At 36.7% G+C, this 13,506-nt stretch overlaps 1 protein-coding gene across 1 annotated transcript in view; it reads left to right on the forward strand.

Annotated features, from left to right (window-relative positions):
- CTNND2 (catenin delta 2) overlaps positions 1-13,506 on the forward strand; it is a 654,700-nt gene that overhangs the window by 248,762 nt on the left and 392,432 nt on the right. Inside the window, exon 3 of the mRNA XM_075052197.1 lies at positions 5,105-5,217. Within this exon, the coding sequence (XP_074908298.1) occupies positions 5,105-5,217 (113 nt within the window). The remainder of the gene's footprint in view (positions 1-5,104; positions 5,218-13,506) is intronic.

Raw genomic sequence — 13,506 nt, forward strand, 5'->3', positions numbered from 1 at the left:
AAGTTTTGAAGCTTCTCAACAACATTCAGTGTCAGATGGATAGGGGCATTGCTAGCGATGCTTTTATCCTGTTTGAAAGCATCAAGACATTCTGTTTTCCTTCTAGTTACAGGATGGACTGTCAAGTCTGGTTTGTGTCTGATGCTGTCCCTACATTTCCACCAAGTTAAACTTCCCTAGCTTTTGCTGTTTTCCTCAGGAAGTATGTGCCCCAATTTTAGCTGGTCATGTGTGTCTGGTACAATAGGTTAAGAAAAGTTGTTGCCAGCACCACTCTAAGCAATGACATTTACTTGGAGTTTATAGATCTGTGGTATATGGAATTATGCATGATGCCATAGGATGTGCATGGCGATATACACATGCTACTTGTGATGTTAACTGAGGTACGGCTTTTCTTGTTTAATAGTTTACAATAAGATAGAGCCAATGTTGTACATTTCTACAGCCTATGTACTTTAGGAAGTTCTGTGGTTTCTAAGGTACACCTGTGAAAGACTTCAATCCAGGAGACGATTTATTTGTTTGTGTAGCTGTAATCAGGCTTTCTCTATTCATCTCACCAGGGATTCCCAGCCTTACCTCAGTGCTGCTATTTGTCTGTATTTGAAGATTCAAATGATCATCAGCGCACCAATTTGGCTTTCTATAGCATATTTACAGTCAAAAGCTAAATGCTTTTCCTCTTTTAATGTTACGACCTTAAGATTCTTGGGAATTCAATAAATCCGCAAGGCTCTTCAGCCTGAATTTAGATATATTCGTTTTTAGGATCAGCTGCTTTTTACTGTCTCTACTGATTTTGCTGTGTCTTTGCTCAGCAGCAATACACATCTCTCTGTGAAAGGGTTGAAGGATTACTTTAAGATTGTAAAGGACAGAGTAAAGTGAGATCAGCTCTGAATATCAGCCAAATTTCTTTTGACCTGTTTTACCCCTCCCAACATTCAAATGTGTCAATACAGACCACTCAGCAGATACAAAGCATAAAAATAACGAAATACCCTCTTACTTGATGTGCCCTGAGCTCAGGAGTTCACAGTCTGTCCGAAGGCTGTGAAGATTTGCATCAGGCTTATTCAGTTTTGGGACCACTGTGAAATGTATGACCTGACTCAAGTCTGAACGCTTGAAGTTTTGGTGGCTGCAGAGGGTAGATAAAACACAAATCTCGTACTGAAAAGGCAAATACATCCAATTGCTGTCTATGGAATAATGAATATTTTTAACAAAAAAACCTCATGGTAGTGGACAAATACCACTTTTAAACATAAATTGCTTCGGGCCCTAGCAGATACCTACTCTTTTTGTCACTTCAAAACAATTTGATAAAGTTATCATGAAGTTCCTCCCTTTCCAAGCTGCTCTCTTGAGTGATTTCTCTGGATTACTGTAATCATTATCTCTAATCTTTTTGCTGGCTTCCCAGTCTCACACCCTTATGGTGCAAAGGGCTAAAGACTGCCAGACCGGTCATTTCACTTTGCAGTGCCTTTGCATGCGTGCTTGCTTTGGCATCATTGTCCTTTGTAGCACAGTCCATGAAGCTGCCCTTGATGTGGCATTACTTAAATTAATTTTGATGTTGCAGTGTAGTTTCTGCAGTTCTTCATTCTGCAATTGTCTTGACAACAGATTTGCATAATCAGTGGGTAGGAATTTGTTTTTAATTTTGATGTGCCGATTAGCTTGATTCAAATAAATAATAGAAGGTGGTGAAGATAACACAATGTGGCATGAACTGGTGAAAATGATTGTAAACAGAATGAATAAGACAAATGATGGAGTCAGGTTCAGTAGTTATTTTTATAAAATGTAAGCAAATACTATTTCTAGTTTCTGTCTTCTTGCACTGTGACAGCTGCTTGAAATCTAAACATATGGCTTTATTCAAATATTAGTCACTCTCACTGCTTCCCAAAGAAAGAGAAGGAAGCTTATTTGTTTTCCGCCAGGGATTCTGAATATGGAGGGATAGCAGACTCTCCCGACTTGTACTTGAATTCTTCTTTTCTTTTATTCCAAAGGCAACCTTGTGGACCTGCACCCTTGTCATCCTGTGAGGAAATACCTAACACAGTTTGTTAAATTTAATGTAGAGGATAATTCTGAGGTAATAATTGTTTGGCTCTGCCCCTTCACATATCCTCACCACCCCCTCCAGTTTTCATCTCCTTCCTTCCATCCCTAGCTTCTAATGGCACCTGACGGAAGACAATTAAGTGAGAAATAGCAGCAATTAAATCAAGCTAGTAATGAAGTTACTTTTAACTTATTCTAGCCATTTTCATGCATTAGAAACCCAAGATTATTTTTTTCTTAAGTGATATGCCGCATCTCTGCTTCCTGCATGAGGAGGAACATACACAGAACTGTCCTTTTCCAGTCATCTCTGCAGGGCTAGACTTAAATAATGTGGGCAGTGAAACCAGAAACATTAATTTCTACATCTTATAGAAGAGCAGAGTTCCCTCAATAAGGAACCAATTATTGAGAGAGAGAGGCTGCTTAAACTGATCATTTTAGGGCATTTGCTAGAGTGGCAATTTGTATAGTAGGACTGAAAGAGATTAGTGGAGGATGAGTCATGAAGTATGCTGGGAAATGAAAGAAAGATGAAATACAAAAGAGAAGAGAAAGCTGTAAGTAAGAAAGAAAGAGAAATGACACAGTCAAGAGTAGAAAAGTTTATTTTGGAGACTAGAATCACGTGCAGAAAATGTTCTGTAGACAAAGTAATCATGACATAAGGATGTTAGTTTGGAAAATGCAGAAGTGTCTGGAAAGTAGTCAACCAGAGTGATTAACTGAAGGAATACAAAGCGTAGAAAATACATGAGAAGATATACAATCCAGATAGCAGAAGAAAGGAAAAAGGCAAAATAATATTTACTTTTAAAGTATTTCAATAAAATAGGTTTGTGGGCATGTCTATATTTAGTTGACTTGGGTTAGCATGGACAAGAGGGAGCTGGAGAGAGGTTGTTTGCACACCTACTGGAGTAAATGGGCACAATGAGCTACACTTGTCTGTTTGGGAAAAGGCAAATGACAGTGTGGACAGTCAGGAGCATTAGTTCCCGACTCCTTGATTCTTACGTTCCCTTAGTAACGTTATGAGGACAGCTGCAACTTCTCACTAGGCAGGTAAAAAAAGTGCCCTCTGCTAGGCCATGGCAAAGAACATGTCTGACCTGCCTCACCGGGGATGGCGGGAGGTGAAACTGGCTGGATGAAAACATATGCTAAGTGTCAAAATGTGCACTGATGTCATTGTCATGATAGAATCAAGTACCTTAAAAAATGCAGTGGAACAGAATAGCTGTTAAAGCTTTTGCTTTTATTTTGAAAGTTAACTTATGCTTTGTTTGGTTTTGTTCAGTGTTTTATACTATCAAAATTTCTCAGTGCTTACATGCTTTGATATAAGCATGCTAGCATAGCAAATACTATACCACTCTGATTTTATGTTCTTCAAAACTTTAGTAATATTTCTGTTATAATCCCTTCTGCAGTAAGGGATTTTATGCAAACAAGGCCAGGATTTGAATAATAACTCTTGGAAAGTTGATCAACGGTCTCTTCAGCTTTTCAGACAATTGATTCTACTAGGTGAGAGACAAATGCTCTCTCTGAAGTAGGCATATCTGAATTAGGTGCTTATTATTAGGTGATTTTTAATAGTCCTATCTACAAACAACAATGAAAAGGACGTTTCTGAGTACTAGAACGTGCAGAGAATATTATTAACTATGATTACTAGTGTACTGTTAACATTCAGTGAGCAGTGATGTTTTGCTCTTTACATCAATTTGACTCTTGATGGTATTCTTGTACTCTGGATAGTCTTGCTTGGAATAATAAATACAGAATTAAGTAGGCTTTGTCAAATAGTCAGTGGCCATTTAAGTATACACTGGCTATTTCGTGCTGTACATAATAAACTGTGTGGACTTCCCCCCTTACTCATAGTGCAGGACAGAAGTTATTCCATGCCAATAACAAGAGAAACAAAGAGGGCTGATCCAGCTGAATTAGGTAGAACAACCACCAGCCATTTCCTTCTTCCATTTCAGTTATGGTTTGCCTCATTTCAGAGATTTGAAAAGTTTAGTGCCTCCATTTTACCCTTGGCTTCTTGGTCAGAGGTTTTAGGTAGCAGATAGTTCTTCCCTTCTCTTCTCAGCAAGAGCTGTTTCTGTTTACCTGTGAAAATGACTTAATGAAAGGGCAGCAACTTTCGGCAAATTTACCACAAACATAATTCCCTAAAAGTGCTTCAATTTTGGATTTGATAAAACTACTGCTACCATACGTGGGAAACGTAGCTCTTTAAGGAATAGTGGAGATTATACTTCTATTGGTTTTGCTTCTTTTTTTTTTCTTTTTTCTTTTAATTAAAAAAATATTCTCTCGTGTATAAAAACAAAAACTCTTTAGAAGTACATTTATAAGCTCTGTGGATAAATCTTATCTGGTGGGACCAGTTTGGCTTCCTTGACAGAATAAAAGGAAATACATTCAATTAGTGGTAGGCTTTATAACACAGCTTTTGTTGAAAACTACTTGAGTTTCCCTTCTGTGCATCATTAAATGCAGAAATTAAACTGTGTTCAGTCCATAACAACACACCTTCAATTTAGTTTATTTCACTAGTGTGTACTGTGATGGTGTCTTTTTGAGCACAAAAGCTTTTGTCACCACATGATCATCTGCAGAACTTCTCATCTTTTTTTCAGTAACACAAATTGTTCTCATTGTGATCCTACTTAGATCAGCTTGTTAAGAACATATTTGTATGCTACTAAGAGGTCTATATGGACTATGAATGATTTTGATGTAGGCCTAAATTGTTTAATGTATTTGGAAATTCCACTCCTGATAAACCGCCTCATTCTACGACATATATCATTACAGTGAATGAAGGAACGAGTAGGTGTTACCACAAAAATTTGAACTGTGAATGTGTTTAAAAAGAAAAAAAAAAAAGCTTTCCTATAAGATATTATACTAAGAGTTCTTGCACAAATTATAATTTTATGTACTGAAATTCCTTCTTAATCTCAAGAGAAGTCAAAACAAATGGTTTCATTTATTTTTTCAGGAACTGCAGTTTGAGAGACTGACTCGGGAACTTGAGGCTGAACGTCAGATTGTAGCTAGCCAGCTGGAGAGATGTAAGCTTGGATCAGAAACTGGAAGCATGAGCAGCATTAGGTAATGTACGAATTGTTAATTTCCTTGTAATGTAATGAATTTTGTTGCTGTTAGGAATTATCACTGAGAACAGGATTGATCATCTTACTGTAAAAAAATTGTACACCAGGGAGCATGAGATTTTAGTAGAGTTTGAAAATTTGCATTTTGATCTGCTTTTTAAAAAGAAAATTTCAAGAGGCTTAATTTCACGCAATTTGGTGTCTGGTTTGTCCAGTAACAAAATAGTAATCACATTTGGAATTCACTGATTTGCTATAGTCTGAATGGATTGACAGCAAAACTCCAGTTTCCACTACCAGTACAGCTGTCATTTTTGCCCAGAGCTTTTTAACTTCATATTTGCAGAGATGTATTGATAAGTTTTGTGAACCTGTTTTATCATAATTTCGTCATTCAAGGTATTAAAAGCTTTAGAGATAATTACTTAAAGCTGCTGACCTGACATAAAAACGTAATGATAAGATATGAGTCACTCTCTTTTTTTAAACATTGGCTTTCTTCAGTTTGAGAAATTGTCCTGGTACATTGTTTGGATGATGGCAAGATTATTTAAGAAATTGTAACAAAAGGAAGCTGATCTCTTGGTCAGTTTGGTGTGAGTAAAGAGTTTGTTGTTTTGAGCTTCTCAATACTAGTTTCTTTGTTTTCTCAGGTAAACCTAATAAATGAAAGATGATTATACTTGAGTTTCAAGGATCAAGAAAAAAATATGTTGTATAGACACATCTTCTGTTTTTATCAGTGGAAGCATTAAGTGTGATATCGTTTGAGTACATAAGATTAAGTATGATATGCCAAGCTTAGTACCAAGTTCTGTGTGATACTAGTAGAAAAACTACAGTAAGTATCTATCACTACTGCCAGAAACTCCTCCTCAGTTTAAGCAATTCAGACTACACTTCAATCAAATAAATGATTATTTTCCATTATAAGTAGGAAATAATTATTCAGTAGAATGTGAAATATGCAACAAAAATACTGAATATCACAGTTCAATTAAAATGGCAGGAATCAGAAGAATCTTTCACTAGTTCAGCAGTAGCTGTACATGAAGTTGACTTAAATATAAGCATTCTTAATAAATCAAGTGATAATTAACTCCCTAAGATAAAAATTTTACTTTATTCTATGTAATCTTCCCCACCAACTAGACTTATATTAACATTAGAGAAAGTATATTACTTAGAATTATTTAAGCACAGGGTAAGTAATATTTGGCAATGCATTACAGTACTGTATTTGCACCTTAAGTGGACTCCCCCAGCACTTTTGATTTCTGCATTTCAAAAAAGCTATCTGAACTATGTTTGAATAATACTATTATCTTAGGATTCTTCCAGCCAGTGATATGGAGGTTGGGAAATTTCTTGTTTGGAAGGAAATGTTCTCTTGGGGAACTTCTTTCCTATTGGTAAAGTTATATTTTTGAGTCAACAGTCATATCAAGGTCATTCAGCTGTTTCTTAAGAGACTCCAGTTATTTGAGGAGTTTAGTATTTTGACTGCTAATTTTACTGTGGAATAAACTAGTACCTTGAATAACTGAGGAGATCTCATGCAAATTTTTGATGCCTGTAATTCACCTCTGAAATGTTTTATATATGAGAGTTTAAAATTTGTAGCGTTTCAACTAAAAACATTTTAATACTTGAAATACTGTTGTCCAGAAGATAACATCGAAAGCTTGCAATTAGGTAGCTGTTCTTAGACTTCACAAGTAATTTAAAAAGGAAATCAGTAATAATCCAATATTGTTTGTGTTGGGTCTTTGTTTCTCCCATACATATTAAATGAGCTTTAATTTTCTGTTAGTTTTAAAAATACTAAATCATTACGGGAGAGGGTAGAACTAACACAAATATTAAGTGAAGTCAAATATCAATCAGTCTGGCTGCTGTGCTGGCTTTCCAGTGCTCATCCAGATTTGCGAATGTTCCTTTGATCTAGTATAGTGAGACAAAGACTTGGAAGATTTATGTAGTGGGATAACATGTGTTAAGAAGAAAGCATCCAACTTCTTAAAGTGTTTTGGAGTCTGTGGGGGCAGAAGAGGCTTGCTTAAAAATATTTTTTTTCATAGATATGACCCCCTGTGAAGCTAAGCTTTTTAGACATACCTGCTTTAAAATGAGGCAAATAATTTTGTGGCAAATAGTAAATCCTTTAAAAATAAATTTATTACTGATACAGGGTAATTCAAAGATTTTGCCATCTTTATTCAGCTACCAAATAATTAATTAACTGTTTTAAGCATGCTTTTGTGGTGGAACACAAACTAAAATCAGAATTTACAGCTGTTATTACTAAGCTTTTACTGATAAAGAGCTTTTTAAAACAATCTTTGAATCAATTGCATTTATTTTAAATACTGTCATTATTCAAAGTGAAGTCCTACCTGTAGGTCTCCAGTTGAAGTGAATATACATCCTTCAGTGATGTCACTGTTGTCTGATGACACTTAGGTTTATTATTCAGATGCATTTCCTTATCGTGGAATAATCAAACTGGACTGATTGTAATCAGCATATTTTAATGTTGGGAAATTAGATTTTTTTTTTCTGCTGTAAAATAATTTACTCAAAATACCTAAAAGGAATTTTTCTTGTTAATATTTGTTACCTACGTCTGTTAGTACCCAAGTATCTAAAACTAGTACATGGAGCAGCTATTCATATTTGCAATTTTAGTTGGGCTAAAATAGCTTACAGTGGTGTTTTCTGCCATATCTTGGTCTAACATCTTAAAACAACTGCTGATATACAGAACAAGTATAGTGCCCTTCATTGTGGAGATATCAGGAAAACCGATCTCAGCTTTACCTCCGTGGGATAGTAGTTTCATGGAGTCTTCTTGTATGTCTTAAGATTGTGCCCTTCAAACCAGCTTTTTAGGAACATGCTAAAGTGCTATTACTTCTGGCTTCAATTTTGCTTTCTGTACTCATCTCACGTATTTGACGCTTGGCCCATAAGGACTTGTGTATCCAGCTGTACTGTAAAGCTCCATGTGGCTCAATTTTCAGTCCTTAAGGACCTGCTATATAACCTTTTCTTGTCACAGAAATCGGGATCCAGAAAGTAATGTGAGGTGAATTTGCAGAGCACAATGCAACTCTGCACAGAATTATGCAGCCTAGATCCATAACGGGAATCACTGTATCTCACACTGGTATAGCTCCATAGCTCAGATAGATCAAGCCTGGTGAGAGGCAGGTCTAAGTAGCCAGGAAGGAATCTGGCATTTGGAGTTCTGTACTGTGGTTTGCCTGTAGATGTGCCGGTTTGTTTGGAAAAGATTTCATTAGCCAGAACTGACTGCTCTATCCAAAGCTCTGATTGCGACAAGTCTTGCTCAACTGAAGGGACACAAATGCTCAGTTCTTCCACAGGACCTTTTACTAACCTTGAATTGATTTTGGGCATGCAAAGAAACACTACAGCTCTAATAGGGTTCATAATTTCTGTGCCTACCGATCTCACAGCTGGCCCCCATCACAATACCCCAAGTAAATTTTATTTGTCATATCCTTGCTCGGTAGTCATTTTTTAGAGGGTTAGGGGAATATAGTCACTAGGAATTGTACCAAAAGAACTCGAGTGCCTTCTCTTCAGGAACAGGTTCTTGGCTGTGAATCAAAGGGAGAATTAATGGCTTCTGATAAAGCTGAATAAAATGCTTAGACCATGAAGTAGGACAAAACTTAGGGAACTCTTCCATGCCACAGTGTTTCCCTGTTGGCATACTCTGAGCAGTTCATTACTCAGCCTGCTGAATATTAAAATTTCATCACACATTGCATAAGGAGCCAAGTCATGTTCTACGCTGCTCCATCCCTCTGGCTGAGGTGCTTATTCCTTCTGGGCCAGATCCATCAGTCTGTCACTCCCTTTTTTACGGAAGGCAATTAGATGCCTGCATATCTTTGAGGTCTTCTGTCTCTGATAATTTTAAGCACATATTAATTTATTTCAAATTTCTGGATTTCCCATGACCATATCATGTAGTTCCTCAAAACAGAATCTGATGAAAGTCAGCGTGGGTCTTTTTGCCTTCCGGAGATGAAAACAAAATCTCTGAGGCACTTTGAAGACTCAGCTACATGTTTTCATGTTTTCTTTTGAAAAAATTCAGACAAAGTAGTGCCACAGAATGGAAAGACTGAACAAGCAAGAAAATAGATTGCATGCATATACATGTAACATATATGGAATCTGTGTCCTTACACAAACAAATATTCTTTGGACTTCATTGAAGAACTAGACTTACTTGTTAGTAAATCCTTAAAACTTTAAAGTAAGTTTGTTTCGCATTCTTTTTCACTGTTTTATATTTATTTACTTATTTTTTGATGGAGCCTTACTGTTTGAAGTCAGGAATGTAGCTCAACCATAGCCTACTCTTTTTCTTTGAACATATAGTTTGCAAATTGGTCAGGCAATAGAATTTTTCTCAACTGAATTTCAACTGCCCCCCCGCCCCGAAATTAGTAGAAGTCATTTGCCATTTGCTATTAAAAGTCGCCTGAAAAGACTGGTATTTGTGCATGAGTGTCCTAAGCAACATGCTAAAGTTTCTGTATTTTACAGGTAGCAAAAATATAATCTGACTGACTTAATTGCATTACCTGCTTTGTATATGCTTTCTTCAATGTAGTTCTCTCTTGGAGATGCATATATTATTTACACTTTAGTACTGGGGAAACCGGTGTTTTACTTAGGAGGATACAATTTTTGCAAATTCCTTGAAAAAATGCCCAGCAAGTCTAACTGATAAACCCTTATGACCCTTCATTTCAAGAACATTGAAGAGATAGATGGAATGCAATGTGGCATAGGTAGACAATTTCCACTGTGTTGGTCAAGTAAATAAAATTGCAGTTACAAAGTTTTCCTTTAAAGTTTTCCAGCTGCAGGTGTTGGATCTAATTTAGGCTACTTATGGTAGAAGTATATATGTCTTTGTAGATATTTAATATTAGGGATTGACAAATCCAGTAGCCCAGTAGAGGTGAGGCTGCACAGGCTGGAGAAATGAGCTGAGTGGAACCTTATGAAGTTAAAATGTATAAATGAAAGCAAATGCAAATTCGTGCATCTAGAATGCAATAACCCCCTGTCACAAGATAGCCAGGGGCTGTATAGGTAGAAAACAGCTTTATAGAAAAAGACTTGCAGGACCTCTTCAACAACAAACGGAACTTGAGTCAGCAATGTGTCCTTGCAGCAAAGGCGGCCAGCTGCATCCTGGGCTGCAGTAGCAAAAGTGTAGCCAGCAAACCAAGGCAAGTGATTCTTCTCTTCTATTTGAAACTCATGAGGCTACGTCTTGAGTACCGTATCCAGTTTTGGGCTCCCCAGTATGAGAAAGACATTAGCATGCTGGAGCAAGTTCAGTGCAGGGCTGCCAAGAAGGTTGGAGGCTGGAGACCACATGGTGTGTGAGAAGAGGCTGAGAGAACAAGGGAGTTTAGCCGTAAGAGAAGGGTCGGTAGGGGTCTTTCTTCTGTCTACAACCAGGTAATGGGAGGACATAGAGAAGACAGTGTGGGACTGTTCTCAGAGATGCATTGTGGTAGAGTGAGAGGTGACAGACACAAGTTGGAACACGGAAATGTCTGACCAGACATAAGGAAAACATTTTTCACTATGAGTTTGGTTAAACACTGGAATGGGCTACAATGAGAGGTGGTAGAGTTTCCATCCTTGGAGATACTAAAAACATGACTTCCTCTTCCCACCTAACTTTGTCTGTGCTTTTATTATTATTTATTATAAATACTAGCAAAATAGTTGTATTAGAATTCTCTTTTTTTTTTAATATCAAATTCTTCAAGTGTTTCAGAAAAAAAACCTCTCTCTAATCTAAACTAATGAATGCATGGTTTGCTTTTCCCTGTGAGTGAATGTAAGTATTAAAAAAACAAAGCTGAAAAATACATGGTTAGTGTGGACTCTAGAGCAAAATATGAGCCAAAAGAAAAAGATATTTTTCTGTTATATTATGAAAGCAGAACAGTTGTTTGCATGCAAAGAGTTTGATCAACAGTCACATTTAGAAATTAATGCAGCTTTCAAATAAAATTTATACACCATCTTTTCGGAAACTGTTTTGCCTGCATTGTGGTTCTTCATCAACTCAACATGTTATCAGTTAAACATATTAAACTTTTTCACATTGCTTTGCTTACAGTGATGTCTCCAAGGGCTACTAGGAAGCTTCTAAATTTAAAACAAAAATTAAAACCCCCTTTTAATTAAATGTAAATTAGTTAACTTTTAAAAAGAAAAAAAATCCACAAAAGTTATTTCAGAGCAGAAATAAAAGGGATCCGTAATTTATCATTACTTATAAAAATGCCAAGTGTAATTTTTGTACTTGCTTTTTTAAACATAAGCCAATAGCATGATATTAATAGTCACTACATTCAAGAAATGTAGTCAGATTTTTAAAAGTGATGTTCTTTAAGAAGATTGGCATTTCACCAGTGGACAGAGAAGATTTTGACTAAGCTTTTGACAGCAAATGCTGTAGCTCCAAAATTAATCTCATTCTGGAATGTGTGTTTGCTCAGTAGTTCAGAAGCTGAATAAACTTAAAGTTTTGTCACACACTGTTGCTCATCTTCACTGTGGATTGTGTAAAGCTTAACAAGTCATGCTTGGACAAACTTTTGTCAACTGAATTAATAAAAAAGTTTATCTGAAATAAAGTAAAAAATGGCAATAAAAGCAGGGAGGTTTTTGAAAATGTGAATTCATGAAAATGTGCCTCACAACTTCTACAAGTCTGAATATATTTGGCTGTAGTAAGACAGCATTTTGTGGAGGGTTTTGTTGTTTGGTGTTCCCCTGCCTCCCCCAATTATCTCAGAACAATTGTATGTTGCTGCAAGTGACCAGGTCAGGTGGAACCCTTTAGAAAGATGCAGACTGCTCCACTCCTGAAGAGCAACTACACTTAATCAAGAAGGGAAGGTGTCAGAGAATTCAGGGTACAGCAGGCAAAGGAATTGCAATCAAAAATTGGAAATCTCGAGTTTGTATGCAGACTAGCAAGTTACATGAGTTTGTACACAGTCTGCAGTGAACTTGAAGGAGCAGCCAGCCAAACCTCAGAGTCATGGAACGAAATTTCTAAGGGCCAAGTGTGACTGTCTAGACTTGTATCAACTCAAAATATTCTTCAGTTGGCTAAGACCAAGTGACAAAGCAAGGACCCAGCTATGAAGACACATGGGCTAAAGAAGAGTGGGATATAAACAACAGACAGTTTTTCTTAGAAGTTGAAGAGATGGTATTTTTGTTACATTCAAAATCCTTAAGGAGTTCATCTGGATAATCTTAGAAGAGAAGAAACTGAAGCAGCCTTTGTCAGACCACAACTAAGAATGAACAGTGTGGTTTGAATGCTTGGCCACTTTATTACAGTGACCTTTTTCTCCCATGTCAGTTTTCAGTCTATAGCTTAGCTAAGTCATTTAGGGATTCTATCCCATACCCTTCATCTTCTCCAACAATCTCTTTACCTACCACAAAAATCGTTGGTGACTTTCTAGGTGTTGGGTTGCTAGCTGGTAGGTGATGGTCACTGTGCTAATGCGTGTCCGCTAGGTCATAGCTGGAACCCAGCACTTCTGAAAACCAGACTACTGATTTACATGCCTAAACACAGCAGTTAGACACTTCTGAAATCTTTACTTAGAAATAACAGTTTTGTGAAATACAGTAGGTTGTCAAGAAGCGGAATGGACAGATTCTGCTTGTTGTGATACTATTACAATGTACCAAGCCTAATTTCCTATGCCACTTTGACATCAATAGTTGATGTTGCTAGCTTCATGTGTACCACCACATGTAAGAGTGTCCAGGTCAAAGAATGTGTTTTAGAATTAAGAGAAAGTGGTCAGGGAAATACTGAGGTTAGTATTTTCAATACTCCTGTTTCACCTTGTACTTGCTATCTCTTGATCTTTTGGCTATGAGATGTAGAGACCTGAAGGGTGATGAACTCTGTATCCTGTTAGACTTGGTCAATAAATTAGTTTGAGACCACTACCAAAAAAGGAAGATTTGAAGAAAATAAATTGTGGTTGGAACAGTTAGTAACAATTCATATTAATAATGTGATTAGTTAATTATATTGTGCAGATTGACAGTTTATTGGATTAAAATATCAGATTTGTGAACTGGTCGTTCGGAGCAACCTGATAGAAGATTAAGTTTGAGCCTGTCCTTACTCACTGTATCAAAGTCCAGTATTTAGGGAAATGGTTAAAAGAAAAAAATA

The sequence above is a fragment of the Buteo buteo genome, chromosome 20 (genome assembly GCF_964188355.1).
Source record: "Buteo buteo chromosome 20, bButBut1.hap1.1, whole genome shotgun sequence".
Taxonomy (NCBI): Eukaryota; Metazoa; Chordata; class Aves; order Accipitriformes; family Accipitridae; genus Buteo; species Buteo buteo.